This window comes from Hyaena hyaena, unplaced genomic scaffold (genome assembly GCF_003009895.1).
Source record: "Hyaena hyaena isolate Hyena2069 unplaced genomic scaffold, ASM300989v1 scaffold_112, whole genome shotgun sequence".
Lineage (NCBI taxonomy): Eukaryota > Metazoa > Chordata > Mammalia > Carnivora > Hyaenidae > Hyaena > Hyaena hyaena.
In genome coordinates, this window is record NW_024080744.1 from 5,740 (window position 1) to 24,043 (window position 18,304).

The 18,304-nt window shown below is 36.8% G+C and overlaps 1 protein-coding gene across 7 annotated transcripts in view; it reads right to left on the reverse strand.

The window, feature by feature from the left end:
* Window positions 1-3,014: 3,014 nt before the first annotated feature.
* Window positions 3,015-18,304, reverse strand: part of MECOM (MDS1 and EVI1 complex locus) — a 62,641-nt gene continuing 47,351 nt past the window's right edge. For 6 of the 7 annotated variants that reach the window (XM_039236553.1, XM_039236549.1, XM_039236548.1 and 3 more), the window contains exons 11-15: window positions 15,002-15,171; window positions 12,865-13,009; window positions 9,143-9,379; window positions 8,109-8,292; window positions 3,015-4,560 (exon numbers count right to left, since the gene is read on the reverse strand). In XM_039236553.1, the coding sequence (XP_039092484.1) occupies window positions 4,426-4,560; window positions 8,109-8,292; window positions 9,143-9,379; window positions 12,865-13,009; window positions 15,002-15,171 (871 nt within the window). In that variant the 3' untranslated portion in view covers window positions 3,015-4,425. The remainder of the gene's footprint in view (window positions 4,561-8,108; window positions 8,293-9,142; window positions 9,380-12,864; window positions 13,010-15,001; window positions 15,172-18,304) is intronic. The other variant, XM_039236550.1, reaches the window with a different exon arrangement.

Consider the following 18,304-nt stretch of genomic DNA (forward strand, 5'->3'; position numbering starts at 1 on the left):
GCCTTAATGTCTCCTGGGCACATTTGCATCTCTGACAGCTTTACTCTCTGTGGGCACACTTCTTGATTTGGAACATTTTTGGATTTTTGTTAGCTGTGCCTGAATCAGGAGGTCTGAGACTCTTAGCTGAGAGAGGGATGAGGAGCCAGACACCCCTGGAATCTCAGCCAGACAGTTCCCAGCCTATTAACTTTGAGTGAGGTCCTCAAACTCTCTGAGATCCAGTTTCCTCATCTGTGAAACAGGAATAGGTCTGTCTGCTTCCGGCCTACTGGGATGACTAACTGAGGTAACGGATGTGCATATTTTCAGCAGGACATTGACAGAACAGGCAGTTAAAAATGAATAACTCATTTATTCTGTACGGGAATAAGACTGGTTGATGGTCATTATCTGAAAATAAAAAATATAAAGGTGCCTGTTCTTTTTGTTTTGTTTATTCATTTATTCATTTCTTTATTTTTGAGAGACAGAGTGTGTGAACAGGGAGGGGCAGAGATAGAGGGAGACAGAATCCCAAGTAGGGTCCACATTATCAGCACAGAGCCCAACACGGGGCTTGAACTCCCAAACTGTGAGGTCATGAGCTGAGCTGAAATCAAGAGTCAGTACACTTAACCGACTGAGCCACCCAGGAGCCCCTTAATGTGCCCGCTCTTTGAATGTGCTTTCTTAACTGTGTTTAAATTTTTTGAGAGCTTCAAGAATTATACTGAATAGGGCTAAGCTTTATTTTTCAAAGATACATATTTGTTCAAGAACTGTCTCTTAACATTTTTTTTTTTTTTGTAGAAAATGTCTATGTCTACTTCTGTAAAGTCTGGAGTAGATTTTGCTACATTCTAAAATTTTCCTCTTAGCATAATGTTGGTGTTTGTGTGAGTGTAGATACGTATATGTATACACATATATATGGATGTGTGCATATATTGTGTTTCCTTAATTCCTACCATGAAAATTATAAATGCCTTGCATGTGTAGAAGTTTTAGCAAAGATTTCCAAAAATGTATTTTGATTTTTGACATTCACAGAAACCCAGTGCGGGAGCAGCGGGAGCAAGTATTATTATCCTGGTTTCATAGATGAGAGTTTCAGAGGTATGTGACTTGCCCGAGACCTCAGAGCCAGTGAAGCAGTGGGGCCAGAACTCAAACCCAGGCCTTCAGTTTCCAAATCCAATACTGTCTCTGCCGTATCTCACCAGCCCCCGCAGGAGAACATGGTGCAGGACCGCTGGCAAAACAAATGGAAAAAAACAGCAGAAATATAAGGCTTGAAAGCCTTTTTGGAATTTGGAGGGACTCTGTATTAGCAAACAACTGAATTGTCGTGCTCAAAGTCTAACAAGAATTTAGTAGCGTTGAGAATATCCAAATTGGTTCAGAATTTATAGGCATATTCTTGAGAACAAAGGAAAATGCATAGCGTGTTCCAGATCTGCACTTTTCTTATGTCCCAAATACTAGCTCTTTCTTCTCCTTTTCAATAGACCAGATTTATAGCTTAAGTAGATTTCCTGAATGCTATTTCTTATATATGCTTTAAATTTAAAAACTCAACATTCATACTCTATGTATCTAATTCCTATACTACTGACATTTAGAAAGAATGTGATTCTCTTTGTACCTGGCAGTGTGTCTAAGAATGAGTAAATGAATGAGGAAATGAGTCTACACCTATTTCATATTTATTCTTCAAACCTTGTTAAAACCTCTATAGTCAGCCAAAATTGAAATTCCCATATTCTAAAACAACTGGCATTATACTTAAGGAGCAAAACCAATTCATAATTGCTCCCCCAACAGAGAATTTATCATATGGAAATACCACTCTTCACAGCCCAACCCTGTACATACACATATGAACACACGAAAACCATTTTGTGCATGGAAATTAAAATACCATTGCTTGTATTAGTGAAATGCAGAAAACCTAAATTTTCAACAAAATTGAAATGGTTGAAGAAACTATAGTATATCAAACTTGATGGACTATGGGGCAACTGCTTAATTATTATTTTTGAAGAATTTGTAAGGGTGCCTGGGTGGCATAGTCGGTTAAGCGTCCGACTTCGGCTCAGGTCATGATCTCACGGTTCATGGGTTAGAGCCCTGCATCGGGCTCTGTGCTGACAGCCAGCTCAGAGCCTGGAGCCTGCTTCAGATTCTGTATCTCCCTCTCTCTCTGATCCTCCCCTGCTCACGCTGTCTCTCTCTCTCTCTCTCAGAAATAAATAAAACATTAACAAAATTTAAAAAAATTGTAACCATATGCATTGACTTTTTTTGCCACAAGAAGGAAAAAAACATTATGTCTACACTCTGATTATAACTATAAAAAATGGTATTTTGCATGTCGACAAAGACTTCAAAGGAACATAGAAAAGTTAAAGTTTTTTTTTCCATCTTGTGTATCAGTTAACAGTATTTGTGTAATTAAAAACAAAAATTAGAGATGCCTGAATGGCTCAGTTGGTTAAGCGTCCAAGTTCGGCTCAGGTCATGATCTCATGGTCTGTGAGTTCAAGCCCCATGATGGGCTCCGTGCTGACTGCTCAGAGCCTGGAGCCGGCTTCAGATTCTGTGTCTCTCTTTCTCTCTCTGCCTCCCCCCCACTTGTACTTACAGGCACTCTCTCTCTCTCAAAAATAAAAATAAACTTAAAAAAATAAGAAACTAACAAAAAATAAAATGGGTGCGCTGTGGATGTATAGTAAAACCAGGACCGTGTGGTGTCATACATGAGCTCTGATTTTGCACAGATAAAGTTCAGAAGAATGAGTCAGTGATATTCCAATTCCCTGTGGGTCAAAATCCATTCTTACATCACCTCAAAACAATACACACATGCTTTACACTCCATGTATCTATCAGGACATGAAGTCTCCAGACATCATATCTTTAAATCATTGGATCCCTAAGAGATACTAAAATTGCATAAAAGGGGAAAATATCACACAGTGGGAAAAATGACCATTTTTGTAAGTCTTTATTTTTTTAGTTGCTCCTCCCATAGTAATGCACTGAAAGGCATAACAGTTTATATTGTACAAAGCATTTGAAGAAAGTACCTCAACTTGCCGATTATTTCAAAATGAGATTACAAACAAACAAACAAACAAAAAAACCCCAAATCTGGTTCTTCAATAAAGGGCAAAATAACTGAATACAGTCTGTTATTTACTTCTCTCTTTTTAACATAAGGTCTGGAACACTTCATTTTACAAATAGGATTAACATGAACATAACATCGCACAAGCTTGCAGACGACCAGCATAAAATATGGGGTACAGTTTTTAATCAGAAGAATCATGCTTTCATGAAAGAAATTATAATCATTTATACAATTGAATCGATTTCAGTATTACAAAAACTAAGTTGCCTCTATTCGTATTTAGCTCATTAAGAAGGAAAACAAAACAACAACAAAAAAGGAATGTTAAGAAAAGCCAAACACCATTTGGCACTCCCATACACAGGTAGAGTCACCTTGGTCCTTGAAATTCAGAAAGGGGTGTGCCTCAGACATCAGAAAGTAGTGGCTGACCAGAACAGTGCTCTTGTAATCAACAAACAATAGTTTGCCAACAAATAAATACAGGATACACACAACACACAAAAAATTAAACATTAAAAAACAGTGACATGATTGTCTAAAATTAAGATGTTATTACAAGGATTTGGCAAACATTTTATTAGTATAGTGGTACAGCGGTACTGGTGATGAACAGGTTACTTCACTGACTTAACCTCTTTGAGTGCTGAACATCCATAGTTTACAATATACACATACCCTTTTTCCCTAGTTTTAAACAATGTACTTAAGAAGGCAAAAGTTAATGGGGAACAAGGACTCCCTGTTATCAGTTTCTATAATAATCAAGTGTGCATTTTATCCAACTACTTCTGTCTTCGAAGGGTTAAATTACATAAAACTTTAACAAAGAAAAAAGAATTAAATCTGTAATTAAAAGCAACTGTTCTCAATCATGTGTCAGGTGATCTTGTACAAAAAAGAATTCCGTTTCTATGGAGTGTTCATTCGTGTCAATGCCGCCATCCCCACGGCCCTCGCGCCCACCCACAGCCCGGGGCAGGGCAGACGGAGATGCCTTCTGCCCAGCCAGTTGCTCATTCTCACTGTATCACGTTAAGTCGCATTGACCTTCCAGAAGTCAGCAGCTGCCTTTGCTGTGCAAAACAAAATATCGAGAATAAATAGTTTCTTTTTTTTTCTTTCTTTCTTTTCCTTTCTTTCTTTTTCTTTCTTTCTTTTTTTAAGCATTCAGTTTAAGGTCACCAGACTTTAAATGAGTGACCCTTCAGGTTTCTAAGGCATTCTGCTCAGCAGTCTTTTTAATAGTCCTAGTTGAAAGAGCCATGCTACTGTTGGACTTGGTCCCACTCTGGTCGACCTTGGTAATGTCATACGTGGCTTATGGACTGGATGGCACTGGATTCCGCCGCAGCCCTTGCCATACTGTGCCACACGGTGGAAGAACTATGGGATGTAGAATGGAGGGACTCCTTGTCGGACAATGACAACATCATGGCATACGCCTGGGGTGAAAAGGAGAGACTCAGTAAGTGGCATTGGAAAACATTGCTTTTAGTTTGAAGGATATTGCTGGTGAGTGTTAGCGGAAGAAGGGACCCGGAGTAGGAGCGCCCCTCATGGTGTGTTTGGAAAAGTGTGGGGCATTTTGTTTTTGTGATGACGTGGTGTTACTGCTGGCCTTCAGTGCCCAAGGGCCACAGAAATACCTGCTCTCTAGGACAAAAAAAGTGAATCATCCTACCGAACATGTCAACAACGCCTCCACTGAGAAACATGAGTCATCCCCCTGGCCAACCATAACTACGGTATCATCCACTGTTCAATGCACCAAAAATGTCACTGTCTGCTTATGACTGAAACCGCAAATATGAGCAGGATATAGACCTGCCTTGACAGCACTGGGGTCTAGCAGAGGACACAGTCCCACCAGCTCTTGTACTTTATAACTGAGAGCACTGAAGGTGACATGACTTTCCCAGAGTCACTCAACTGGACAGTGGAGGAGGTATAAGTACAATGGATTTCTGCCTAAATTTTAATCCAGTCCTTCATCCAGCTTCCCTCCGTGTTTGAAATATTCGAAGTTGACACCCAAAGACCTTGAGAGCTCAGGGGGGTCAAGTCAGCCCTACCCACTAAAACGGACACGAGACCCAACAGCATTCTAACCAACTTGTAATCCAGGGTCTATCAAGCCGAAGGTGAGTGGCGGTGCTCTGGGAAGAAGTGCTCTTTCTTCCCCATTATCATGTCAGTTCTAAATAACTGTTCAGAGAATCCCCCATTTGCTGCCAAGTAAAATATTCAAATGAAATGTTTGGTCTTGACTTGTGAGTGAACTTTTCACTGTTGATTTGCTATTGTTGGTCTCATCCATTGCTAAACTTGCTTGTCAAAATGCTGCTGAAGTGGAATCATTAAAGTCCTGCCAAAGACATTCCACTGTCTGTAAACAAAGACAAAATGCCTCTGTTGTTAAGCAGAATTTCATCTCTGAGAGTCATGCTGAGACATGAGGCCAGTCTGCGGTTTCTTCCGTAATCATGGCATTCAGTTAGAAAATCTGCCCTTGTAGGCCAACTCTCATTTGCTGGGTCATTGCTCTAAATGTACACATTTGACTTTTATGTATGCAATTTGCCTTCTGGACCCCTACAAAATCCCAACAGGCATATAACAAACATTTCTTAAGCATCTTCTCTATGCCAGGCACTGTGCTAGGTCCTGGGGAATAAATGATAAATCAATCAAGGATACAGTCCTTGTCCTTTGAAGTATTTCAAATATGAGTGAAGCGAGCATTGACCTTTATTTTTATTATGTACCCACTCGCAGAGATCAACACAAAGATTCTGAAATGGCTTTAACAAAACCATGGGGGAAATGAAGGGGAACATAGAGAAAATTTTGGACTTCTGGCTTCTAACCCGCTTCTCTTCAAACAGCTGTGTGACCTTGGGTAAGTTGCTTAGCCTTTCAAGGTCACTTTCCTCATATCAAATGGGAATAATAATAACAAAAACTTGCCTCCAGGGGCTGCGAGGAAATTACAAGCACTAAGGAACAAAGAGTGCCTGACATAAATAGTACCTATTATTGTGAAATTAATTTTGAGGATAGGGTTTTTCAAAGAGGATTCTATGCAGAATGCAGCCACTGTTGAATCGATCAACTCTCTTGGATTCAATCACTATAAAAATCACATAGTAAATATATGAGTGTGTTGAGTAAGTCGACTGTCTCTATTCAGATTCTAGAAAATAATAAATATAGAATACTGCCTTTCACATAGCATATAGATTAAATATTGCCTTTTGGTAATCAAAGGAAATAAACATTTTCGTGCACAAAAATCAGTGCCCTGCACATAATTGTTAGTTAATAACAACAGAAATAATGTCAGTTTGCAAAAGGGCCTGACCAGTTTTAAACTGATATATATGACATGATCAAGTAATACAAAAAATATGAGTTAGGATTGCAAACGCTAGTATTTCTTGTGATGGTAATTGTTAGTCCAGCTGGGCAGGGACTTTATGTCAAAATGCTGGTACCGAAATATATCACCTTTTTTATCTCTAGATTCTCTGACCCTTCTGCCTTCAATCACTTCTGACCGTTTCAGGAATTTGTAGGTATTGTGTCTTATAATTATACGTATTTTTGGTGAAATAATTAAAATAAATTAACAAAAAAAAAGAAAGCATGGATCCCCCAGTATCCCTCTGATCAATTAGGAAGGAAGAATGGGATATCAAGTGTAAAAAAAAAATACTAGCTACCTCTAATGGTTATCTCTAGGTAAACATTAGATGTCTACTATGGCTAGTTTACTTTTAATGTTATAAATTTAAAAAATAGTTCAATCTCCATTTAATCATACAGCAGGAAGAGATCTTAGATACCTCCTCTGTTCATCCACTTTACAATAAGGAAGTGGTTGGTACCTAGGGTCATGAAGTGATGTTCTCAAGTTCACATAGCCAGCACCTCCAGTGCTGAGGTGGGGTGCCTTTACTTCAATTCAAAAGGAACATTGATCTTAGATTTTTACTAAATTGACTATTATTTAAAAATGTATATCATCCCCCAGCACAACGTTTTTCCCAACCTTAGTTGAGATATGACCACATTTGCTGCTCAAACATCTGAGCCAAATACGAAATCATTTCCAAATGTACAAGCCAATACAGTCATATGGTTTGATATGTCAGGCCACCTCCAAAATGGGCTCAAGATCAAACAACTGGGCCAAGGTAACCAACAAATATGGTAGGAACAGGAAGTTTCTTTTCTTTCGTCTTTCTTTTTTAGTTAGCCTAAATGAAATGAACAAAATGGTTGAGTGTGGATGTCGGGCAGAAAATACGAACTTCCTTTGTTTTGTGATAAATAATGAAGGCTATTTTAATTGGTATTTATGGATCTTTAAGTGGATTTATTTTAGGTAAGACAGGACTGAGAGAATGCTGTAGAGCTCAATGAACTGGGGCACCATTCATTCATTCATGCAATAAAAATCAATAGATTTTATTTCCAGATCTGCCCGTAAGTTGCGGCAGACTTTTGGCAACTCATTTCATCTCTGATCTTACTCCTAAATGCTAGAATTAGATGACTTGTTAATCAACTACACATAGTCAGGGACCAAAAAAAAAGAAAAAAAAAGAAGGCAGGATTCACTTTCCAGAAGTCTGAATTTATAATTAGGTTGACAAAAATTACAGATTCAAGTCAATTAGAAAACAATTCTGAGGAAACATTTAAACAGGTGCAAACATTACGGCCTCCCTATACGGAAGTAAGGGAATTGCAAAGTAAAGGAAAAATCACTGTAGGATAAGATCTGTCACAGAAGTTTCTGTGTAGAGTGTAGCCATGTTAATTGGTTAACCATTTTGGATTTGGTCATTGAGTAAAGATGTGAACATTTTGAGTAAAGCATCTGAACCTGTTCAGATTCTAGAATATGGCAAAGAGAGAGGCTTGCTGCCTTTTCGCATCAAAGGCCCAATGTCACCATGATGCTTTACTGCAGGAAAATATGTACCTGTGATTTGGACTTTCTGTGTAACGGCTGTTTAAGTTCCTCCGGCACATGGGAAGCACTAAAAGAAGACAGCTCAGCTTCAGTATATTGATTATCTTCCATTTTCCTCATTTTGAGGCTATCTGTGAAGTGCCTTATATGATCTAGAGCAGAAAGTCCAGTTTTATATTCTTCCTCTTTATACCTAAAATGAACCAATGGGAAAGCACAGAGCGTTTTTTTTTTTCTTTTTCACTTTGTTATCCAACCAAATCACTTTTCATCTGAATCTATACAGCTGTCAAACTTTCATATTATATTTGCGGTATAAAGAAGCATGCATCCATTATCAGGTTCTTCAAAGTGTTGACAAATATTGTATCTTAAAAACATAGTTGTTTAAAGTTTTTTCATAACTAAAGCAAGTGTGTATAAGAGGTAAAGAGTTAAAGTCAGTGATGTGGAATCAGCAGGGCAGTGGAGACACAATTTATAGGCTTATAATTTCCACTTAAAATAAAGCCAGTTATGATAATATTTAGTCAGCACTCACTAGCCACACGAAAATATAATATTCCTATAAATTGAACTCTTTGCTTATTTTTTCCCTTTAAAAACCTATTTGTATAGATCACATATATATCAAATTAAGTGAAATTTATCTCAATAATATTTGACTCATGACACACCGGGTTTTTGAATGAATTAGATTATGTTGACATTTCTATTTTACTGTGAGTTTTACAGGTAGGGTCTAAAAAAATGACTGGGTACTCATCTAATTTTCACTTATACTTCTATGTCAGGTTACTCAGAATCCCCCAAACACCAATGTATCTGTAGTCTTGTGGATTATGTTGATGGCTACCTTATTTTCATCTATTCAAAATGAATCCACCAAACATGCCTTGCTAACTGAGCTTTCTTCTTATGAGTCATGACTCATAGACTGCGAGCACCTGAAATGTTGTCCTGATGGAAAAACAAAGCAGAAGGAATGCAACCATCTATGCATCTGCTCTTGCTTCTTTACTAACATCAGCCCATGCGCTCACCTCACTGGGGACGTTTTGCAACTCATCTCCAGGGCACTGGCTTCTTCATACTCATCCTCAGGGTTTCCTTCATGTAAATTGCTTGTCACAGGTTCTTTTCCTGTTTTTCCAGTAATATCGTTGTCTTCATCGTCCTCATCTAACAACACCTCATCTTCTACTTCTTCGTCATCCAGTAAATCTGAATTCTGACTGGTCACCAAAGCTTTCTCGTCCTTAAAATGACTGCCGTTCATTCTTTCAAAAGCATAAAATAAGTAACAGTTTCAATCATTGGTTTCATTTTTAAATGCACAGTTAGTTTTCTTATCATGTCTTCCTAACAGTTTAGATTCCCAACACTTCTACAGGAAACTTTTATTGTTTCGGCTTCATGGCAACCATGGAAAAATAATGTAGTTCACAAATGAGAAAATGAAGAAAAAAAAATAATTGGGTGATTATTCAGGGGATAAAGGAGCTTCTGGCAGAGCTGGAAAAATAATTTCAGATTCCTAGTCCTTATCAGACTGTTTTTGATAAATGATATTGTTATATATAATATAAAAAGCATACCAATGTTTTTTCTACATAATGTTACCTAATTAACATAGAAGTACCCACCAATGAAAATAATAGGTTTCTGGAAAATTCAGGTCTCTGAACAATAATGACCAAAGCTTCAGCACGCATGCCTAAAGTGGATCTAAGTGTTCAAAGAAAATGCTAAGATAGCTTCCAGGGACCAACTGGTATTTGTTATTTCTAAGTGACATTTGTGGTATATGCCACTCGGACATCCTGCTCAAACTTGGAAATGATTGAAAGCTCACTTATTTGTACTGTTTTCAAATTATCCTTGACGGTCTGAATGGAAAAAGTTCCTTGTTTCCCAGAAGAACATTGGGGTGGGAAACTATCTTAAAAAGTAATTATGCAAATATCTTTTGAAGCTTACTTAGTATGCATGTCTAATATGATACGAAAGAATAATTTATCTTTTAAAAGTCATTTGTAGTACTTTGTGATTGCAAGGATGGTATTCTATGATTCAAAAGTTGAATTATAAAAAGGAGTTTAATTACATAGAAGTCCCGATTTACATTTGAGAGAATTTATAAAACAAAGACAAACTTCTTGGGCTTTAAAATAAACATAAAAATATATAAATTGAATTTAAGTTTTACTTAAACATATTATTTAAACGTCAAAATTAAGGGCACCTGGGTGGCTCAGTCAGTTAAGCAACCAACTTCGGATAGGGTCATGATCTCACGGTTTTTGAGTTTGAGCCTCACGTTGGGTGCTGTGCTGATGGCTCAGAGCCTGGAGCCTGCTTCAGATTCTGTGCCTCCCTTCACTGCTCCCTTCTCTGCCCCTTCACAACTCATGTTCTGTCTCCCTCTCTCTCTCTCAAAAATAAACATTAAAAAAATAAAAATAAAAGTCAAAATTAACTTAGTTTCAAGTTGATTACAAATGATTTAAACTAGAGAATTTCTCTTCCTAACCTCCTCTTTTTGAAGATATATGACGAGAGAAGTTAAAGCACTTCCCCAAATTCAGAAAGTTTGTTGAAATTTAAGTTATTGCTACAGAAATGTACGATTTTTACAACTTAATGGAACAATTTTTCAGATCATGGGAGATTAAGTATCAGCAATGTACCCCCTCACATTCTCATATAACAAATAGGAGTATAATTTAATATTCAGATTTTCCAGAGTAAATAAATAAACAAAACAATGTTGGGTGTGGCAGATGTACATAGTGAAAATCTTAAAAACAGTCATATTACCATTGTTAACCTTTTTATACAGCCAATCTCTTAACCTCTTTTATCAAAGAATGATGAAAACATGGTTTGCACAGACATAAATTATTAGTTTCCAGACACACTGCCAACTCGCTAGCTTGAATGGATTGAAACTGTTATTTTTTAAAAATGAAAGAAAAAGTAAAAGAACCAAAGAATGTATGGATGAAAACCAAAAGTAACAAAGCCAACATGATTAAAAAAAACCTATTTGTTAATTATGCTTTCAAATGTGGCAATTTATGGGGGATAAATGATTCATCAAAAGTAGCCCTGAAACGAGTTGAGGGGGGTTAAATGACTCAATCTTCTTACTTTTGTGCTGTTTGGACATGTTGAAACCAGATGTCGCTTCTCTATGCAGGCTCACAAATTTCTAAGTAAGGGCTAGAAAGTCTGAAAGGGCATCTCAGAACCCAAATGGTGGTTTTTGTTCAACATTTCTTATCTGTATCATGTAAAGTTCATTATCAAAATGTAATTTGGAGACTCTCTTACCTACTTGTTCTTACTACTTTGTGTTTCTGATCATCTGCCTCCTCTCCCTCCTTCCCTTCTCTCTTTCTCACACTGTCTCCGTTTCTCTTTTACACACTCACACACACACACACACACACACATACACACACACGGGCAAGCAGAGGGAAAGATACATCCAACTGCACAGTCATAGCTCTTATCAGACTTCTTAGAAGCTGGGAAGAGTCATGTAACAGCAGATCTTCTCTCCTTTGTCCATTAAATATGCTTTAAATAAGGTGAAGAATACAATTGGCCACATAATTTTGTTATCATGGGAAATGATGTTTCTCTGAAGCCTGCCTTAATGTAAAAACTATCTGAAATAATTATTTGACTTTTAACTGAATCAAAAAATAGAGGGCACTAACAATGATACTTGTATGATGAAAAGTAGGAGAGCTTTCATTAACTAATATCATGTGACATTAAAATTGACTATGCAACATCCTAATCTAATAGGCTACTGGATAGTTATGCTTAGAAAAATCTAGTTCTTAATATCAGATATTTAATTTTAACTTACAGATAAGAAATCTGTAACTAAAGTTAACTAAATCCTGTAGTTTCGGTAAAATAATGTCTCATTAACATCACATAAAATGTAAACATTAGATAAATATTAATTATAATTATCAGCATTAAAAGATTTTCTTTTTGAATTAGGCCATACACGCTTGATATTGATGATAACAAGAGGTAGCCAGGGAGCCAGATCACTGAAAACAAGGGTGATCATACCCAGTGAAACAAACATGCTGAAATTAAATGAATATTCACCTGAGATATAGGCAGTGAGAGAGTCTTATCAAGAAGTCTCAACTTCTTTTTTGTAAAAGCTCTTTCTATTATATTCAACGGGTGTCTTATATATAGATATGTACCTATATATACACACAAATGTATATATATACAGCTACGTATATATGTACACATACAGATAGATATACTCACGTTATCTATAATATACATATGATAGATAATAGTAGCCACTACTGAATCAACTGAATCCCTGTGGCAGCCTTCCCTTCTGCTTGGCAAGTTTTGATAATACATTCTAATTAGTTATCAAGAGAAGCAGGGCAGAATAGTGGTAAAAGCATGGGCTCTGGAACCAGACAGCCCAGGCTGAATCCCATTTATTAATTACGTACGTGGCAAGTGATCTAACCTTCACCATCTCCATTCCTTCACTGGTAAAATTACATAGTAATAGTTGCTACCTCATCGGGTTATTATGATAATTAAATTCATACATGTAAAGTGCTTAAAGGAACATTTAGTTTTTAGTCTACACCAAATAAATGCCAGCCATCGGTGGTGCTCACAAAAGTGAGCACAGCAAATCTATTTGGAACATACTGATTTCAGAAACTATAGAGTTTAAAAAGGAAAAGCCCCACTTTACCTCTCCTCTGTGTTCCTGGGAGACTGGCTGCTGTGGTTGCTATTCCCAATGAAATTGCGAATTTCTGTGAAGTAAGCATCTTCTTTGTCATCGAGAATCGCGCCTGTACTTTCCAGTTCAGAATGAGGCGATGATGTGGCCGTACCTGAGGGGAGAGAGCCTTTGGTCAAAAAGACTACTGTCAACATGGCAACTTATTTTGAACCTTGTTCCTTCTTCATTTGATCAGTGTTTCCTAAAATAGGTACTTTTGAATATTAATAATGGTAACATTAGGAGGCCAAAGTCTTCCCCAATTACCACATACATGGCCATGAAAGCCCCTTGGGGAATATTTTGAACCACTGAAACCATGAGGTATAGTCTCCCAAAGATGCTTCTCCCACAGTTTCTTCTCCCCCCCTCACCTCCCCCCCACCCGTGACATGAGAACATTGACGTTCAATTAGTGAGGAAACAGGGTGAGGCAAGTTATAAAGAGGACTTAAAAGGATTCTGCCCAAAGAAACCATATACTCAGTCCTGGTTGCAATCAATATGTATTTCTTGCTCCTGTGTTAAAGTGTGTTACCAAATAAAGACTGAAAACATACTAAAAACTCTATATTCTGATTTAATGGATGAAGTAGTGAGTTGACTCGACACAGCAGCCCAGAGACTGAGATGATAGAGCATTAAGGGGCCAATATGGGATCTGCTGATTGTAGGATGACCTTCAGTTTCCTTATCTGTAAAATTAGAATCAGAATACCTTATCAAAGGATGAGCGTAAGGTTTTTATAAACTCACATATTTATAAACTCCTTATATGTGGTCAAATTTATACCAACATTTGCTTCATGCTGTTTATCTTTCCAAGATATCTATAATCTAATAGTTCATCATAATAGTCTACACGTTCACAATAAGAGGTGAGACTGTCTCTCAGCTGAATAAAGTTACAATCTGGGCCAACAAATAAATATTGAACTTGGACCTGTTACACTGTTAACTCATTTAGTTATTTTCTAAAATACTTTTGATTAGAAAATTATGGGAGTATGCTGGAAAGGTGCACGTGGTTGGAAAGTGTAACCGGTTTTCTACACTGAATTAGACTTTTGTCTCTAAAATCGGGTATCTTTAGACCACAGTCATTTGACTTTTGGCTTAGAGGGAAGCAAACACTATATAGTTCTATGGAGTAGCCACCAAAGATTGTAAGCAATGTGCTTGTACAGGGAAGGAAGGATTAATCATAAAACCATTTTCTTAAGTAAGGATTACTACTTTGAACAACTTCAATTTTTTTTCTGTTTTTAAAATCTCTTTTCCTGAGCCCCATGCCTGCTCCTTCCCTTGCCCCCAAGTCATTTTCTTGATTCTCTAGAAACACATTTTGGCTCCAAACACATACGCCAGTTAGCAAATATTAATTGATGACTTATTATGTAACTTTAGAAGCCAAAGAAAGGCAAGAACAACTATCATTTCCTCTGCTAACTATGTGCTGGCAAGTCTGAGGTAAGGGAAGGCTAATTCTTTGATACTTTTAACTTAATTCTACCTCAGAATTTGTAACTCCGAACACACACCACTATCATATGCTATGGGTTACTCTGATCATGTTAACAATCTTTTATCATTAATCTCTAAAAAGTGACTCTAGGGATGTTTTCTGAACTGTAGACCTTCTGCAAAAGCAAGTACCGTTCCTAAATTAAGATTCAGAGCATGGTATTCTGGGCTGCCACTTTGGAAATCCTGCCATGCCTCGAGGCCACAATCTATACAACAGGTGGAAAATTTTGCTCCCTGCAATTTAGGAAATCTCAATTCATCCATTTCCTATGACATTGGGCAATTGTCCCCTTTGTTTGCGATTACCAACTAAGATGAATCCAGAATAAAAAACCAAACAAGGTCCCGAGTTGCAGATTATTCAACAATCACATCATTCACATTATTCTATAATCTCAAGGGAAACCATGTTGCAAATTTTAGGATCTGGTTCTGGTGTCACAGTGGAAGGAGAGAAGAAAGATCACGATTATCTCTCTTTTTTTGAAGTTCAGTGGGCATACAATATTGTTCACAAATATCTTTTAAAATGAGGAAAGGAAGCCATCCTCTCCTCATAACACAATTGATTACCTACCCGACATGTTACCATTCTCATGTTTCTTCAGGTGTCTGTCTAAATTGGTTTGTTGACCAAAACACCTATCACATAAGTGACACTTAAAGGGCTTCTCCTTATTGTGGATGTTACGAACATGCCTTTGCAAGTTGGAAGAGATGCTAAATGATCTGTCACAGTATTTGCATCTGAAAAATAAACACAAAAAGATATTTGCAAGTAAATCGAAAGATTTTTCTCAAGGCTAGAAAGCCAGATATCCAGAGTTATCACCCATAAAACATTTTAGAGAAAAGGCACAGGCAAGAATTCTATTCACGCAGTCGAGATTTCAACTCCCATAGATGTTGATTCCTTTAAAGATTTTCACGGCTTTATAAAAAACCATAAACATCATAATAAAATATTGGTTATTTGGTTGCTCCAAAATTGCTTAGGGTCATCAGCTTTCATATTTTAGGTAAACCTCAGAAAATTAAGGACATTAAGAAACAGTAGCATTGTTTTATCTTCTGCTTACAACAATACAAATAAATCCTTTCTAAATAAACATAAAACAAATTCACATATTCTTCAAATAAAGTTAAAAAAGCCTTCTTAAATTCAAAGTTGCAGGATCTAATTAAATAGTTTCCTAGCAAATTCACTTCTTAAATGGATAATCCTCAAGGAATTTCCATTGTCTTCTCAAAAAGAGCAGTGACCATTCCAAAGTTTTAAAACTGAGGCAATGTGAATAGTTTGTTTTGAGACTAAAGATAACTAATTTTCATAATCTGCAGCAATTATAAACCCACAGAGCCTTTACTCTAATAGACTTCAATTTGTTAAAAAAAGAAAAAAAGAAAGAAAAGAAAAGAAAAGTGGCACTAAATTCTCCTTTTGGAATAAAACAAAGATCTTCATTAATCTCCGTTCTTCCTATTGCCCCCAATTTTCCATTTCTAGTTGTCTGAAAGAGTTCGTGGCATTTACGAACCAGGTCAGTTTTCCAAGAAAGCACTTATTATTGGTTGGCTAATTGTTTCTGCCTTCCACGTGATTAAAAAAGAATCATAAATTATTTTGAAGTTCTCCTTTAATCTAAATAAAAATGTAATGCCTCCCGCTCCCCACCCCCAGCTCCCTAGCTCTTATGGATAAAAGAAGAAAAGCACCAATTTATGGGGTAGTCTTTTTTTGGCATTTTAAAGTAAATATTGCAGGATTTGTTTGTGTGGGGTTTTTGTACGTGTGTTGCTTGGGGGGACAAATTAGCTTTCTCCAGATGATTTTTAAGTGAAAATGTCTAACTCAGCAGCCAGAAAATCTTTAACTTATTCTTCCATATGCGAAGGGGCCTTGTCTTCCCACTACTGAATGTAGACTCGGTGGTTAGAGTGTGCTACATCAGAAATCACCCCATTCGACTCGAAGTGTTTGGGTTTCCTCGGCTGTGTCTATGGGATGCCAGAAGTCTAGTTAGTTCAGTGGGGAAAATAAATCTGTTAAACTAGTTACTTTGGCATAGTATCAATAAACCAACTCAAGGACTGATTTAATTTTTCCCCCTTAAACGCCCTGGCATGATGAGGCTCCCCAACTTTCTTCACTTATAATATTAATTTAAAAGTGTGTGAAACCCCACATTCAGTGTAGTTGTAGTATTTTAGTCTCTGCTTTTGAAAAAAAAAATATATATGAGTCATGGGCTTTTCTGTAATAATTCTGTTAACTCCCAAAGCCCACTACAATGAGAATAATGATACAATAAGCACAATTGTATTGTACCAAGCAGAAAGCATCACTGGTGAAAACTTATATTCCCATCAAACGCTCTAAATTTTTTTCACTCAAAACATTTTCTACATACATCATGAGTTGGAGAGATTTTTGTCTTTGACATGCTTCCAACTTTCTGCTCGTATGCAAAGGGGCTTTTCCAAATCTAATACACATCACCCACTCTATTATAAATAAAATCGACCAATAAGAAAATTGTACACAGTGATCATCTGTTCCTTTGTATCTTTCCTCTGTGAATGTCCTAGCCAAAAGTTTGAGTGCTCCTGAATAAAAAAAATCACTCCATTCTGTTCCAATAAATTCATAGGTGGTTAAGAGTCTAAGTTTCAAAAACTCCTAAAATGAATACGGAACACAATCACAGATGATATACGACTAAGGATTTGGATGTAAACACGGGTATCATGGGAGCCTTTGAGATCATGGTGTAAGATAAAAACTCTGACACGGGAGCTCCAAGACCGGGTTTTAATTCTGGATCTTTTGCCACCAGACTTTACAGAAGCCAATTAACATCTGTGCATCTGAATTTCTTCCCTTGCGGAACAGAGGAGCTAGACGAATTATTGTTTATGATCTCCAGCTATGCCAAAATTCTTGCTTGTGTGTGTTTTTTTAATATGCATACAATAATAGCACCATTTATGGAGTAGAATAAAAGCACCAATTCAGGTACAAAGAAAGTAAAATGAGCATGATATAGTTGTATACCAGATCGTTGGCCCTAACAAAATGTAAGTGTTGAAATCTTTCTTCCACTTAAGCAGAATTCCTGGAGTCTGAAAAATGTTCTCAAAAAGAGAGATCATCTGACACCTGCAATTTTTCCATCTCTCTGAGACTTATTATATTAAGTCATTCTACCACATATAAAATAGAAATATCATATAAATCCATTCTATCACATATAAAGTAGAAATATCATTTGCCATTAGTAATTTACAAAACATGTAGGAAAGCAAAGAATTTAAGAAAACACGTTGTTATTTTCTGAATTTAAGTCTCTCTAGTTTTCTCTTAAAATTTCAATTCTCTTCAAATTAGCATTCACTGGTCTGATCTTTGCTTATTCTTATATGTAAAAAAGTCTTTAGGGGCACCTGGGTGGCTCAGTCGGTTAAGCATCCAACTCCAGCTCAGGTCATGACCTCACAGTTCATGTGTCTGAGCCCCTCATCAGGCTCTATGCTGACAGCTTGGAGCCTGAAGCCTGCTTCAGATCCTATGTCTTCCATTCTCTCTGCCCCTCCCCAGCTCATGCGCGCTCTCTCTCTCTCTCTCTCTCAAAAATGAATAAACACTTAAAAATCTTTTAAAAAGCCTTTGAAACCTGAGAAATTATTTATTTTAATGTGAAAAGTGAGCATGCAGACAAAAATAATTTCACACATATGCAATGCATAGAATTTCAAAGCAGAGTGAAATTACAATAGGATTTAAATAACATTTATTCTTAAAAAAAATATTTATGAGCACCTAACACTATGTGCATTGCACATACAACAATGTAGACTATATTGTAAAACTGAAGACAAT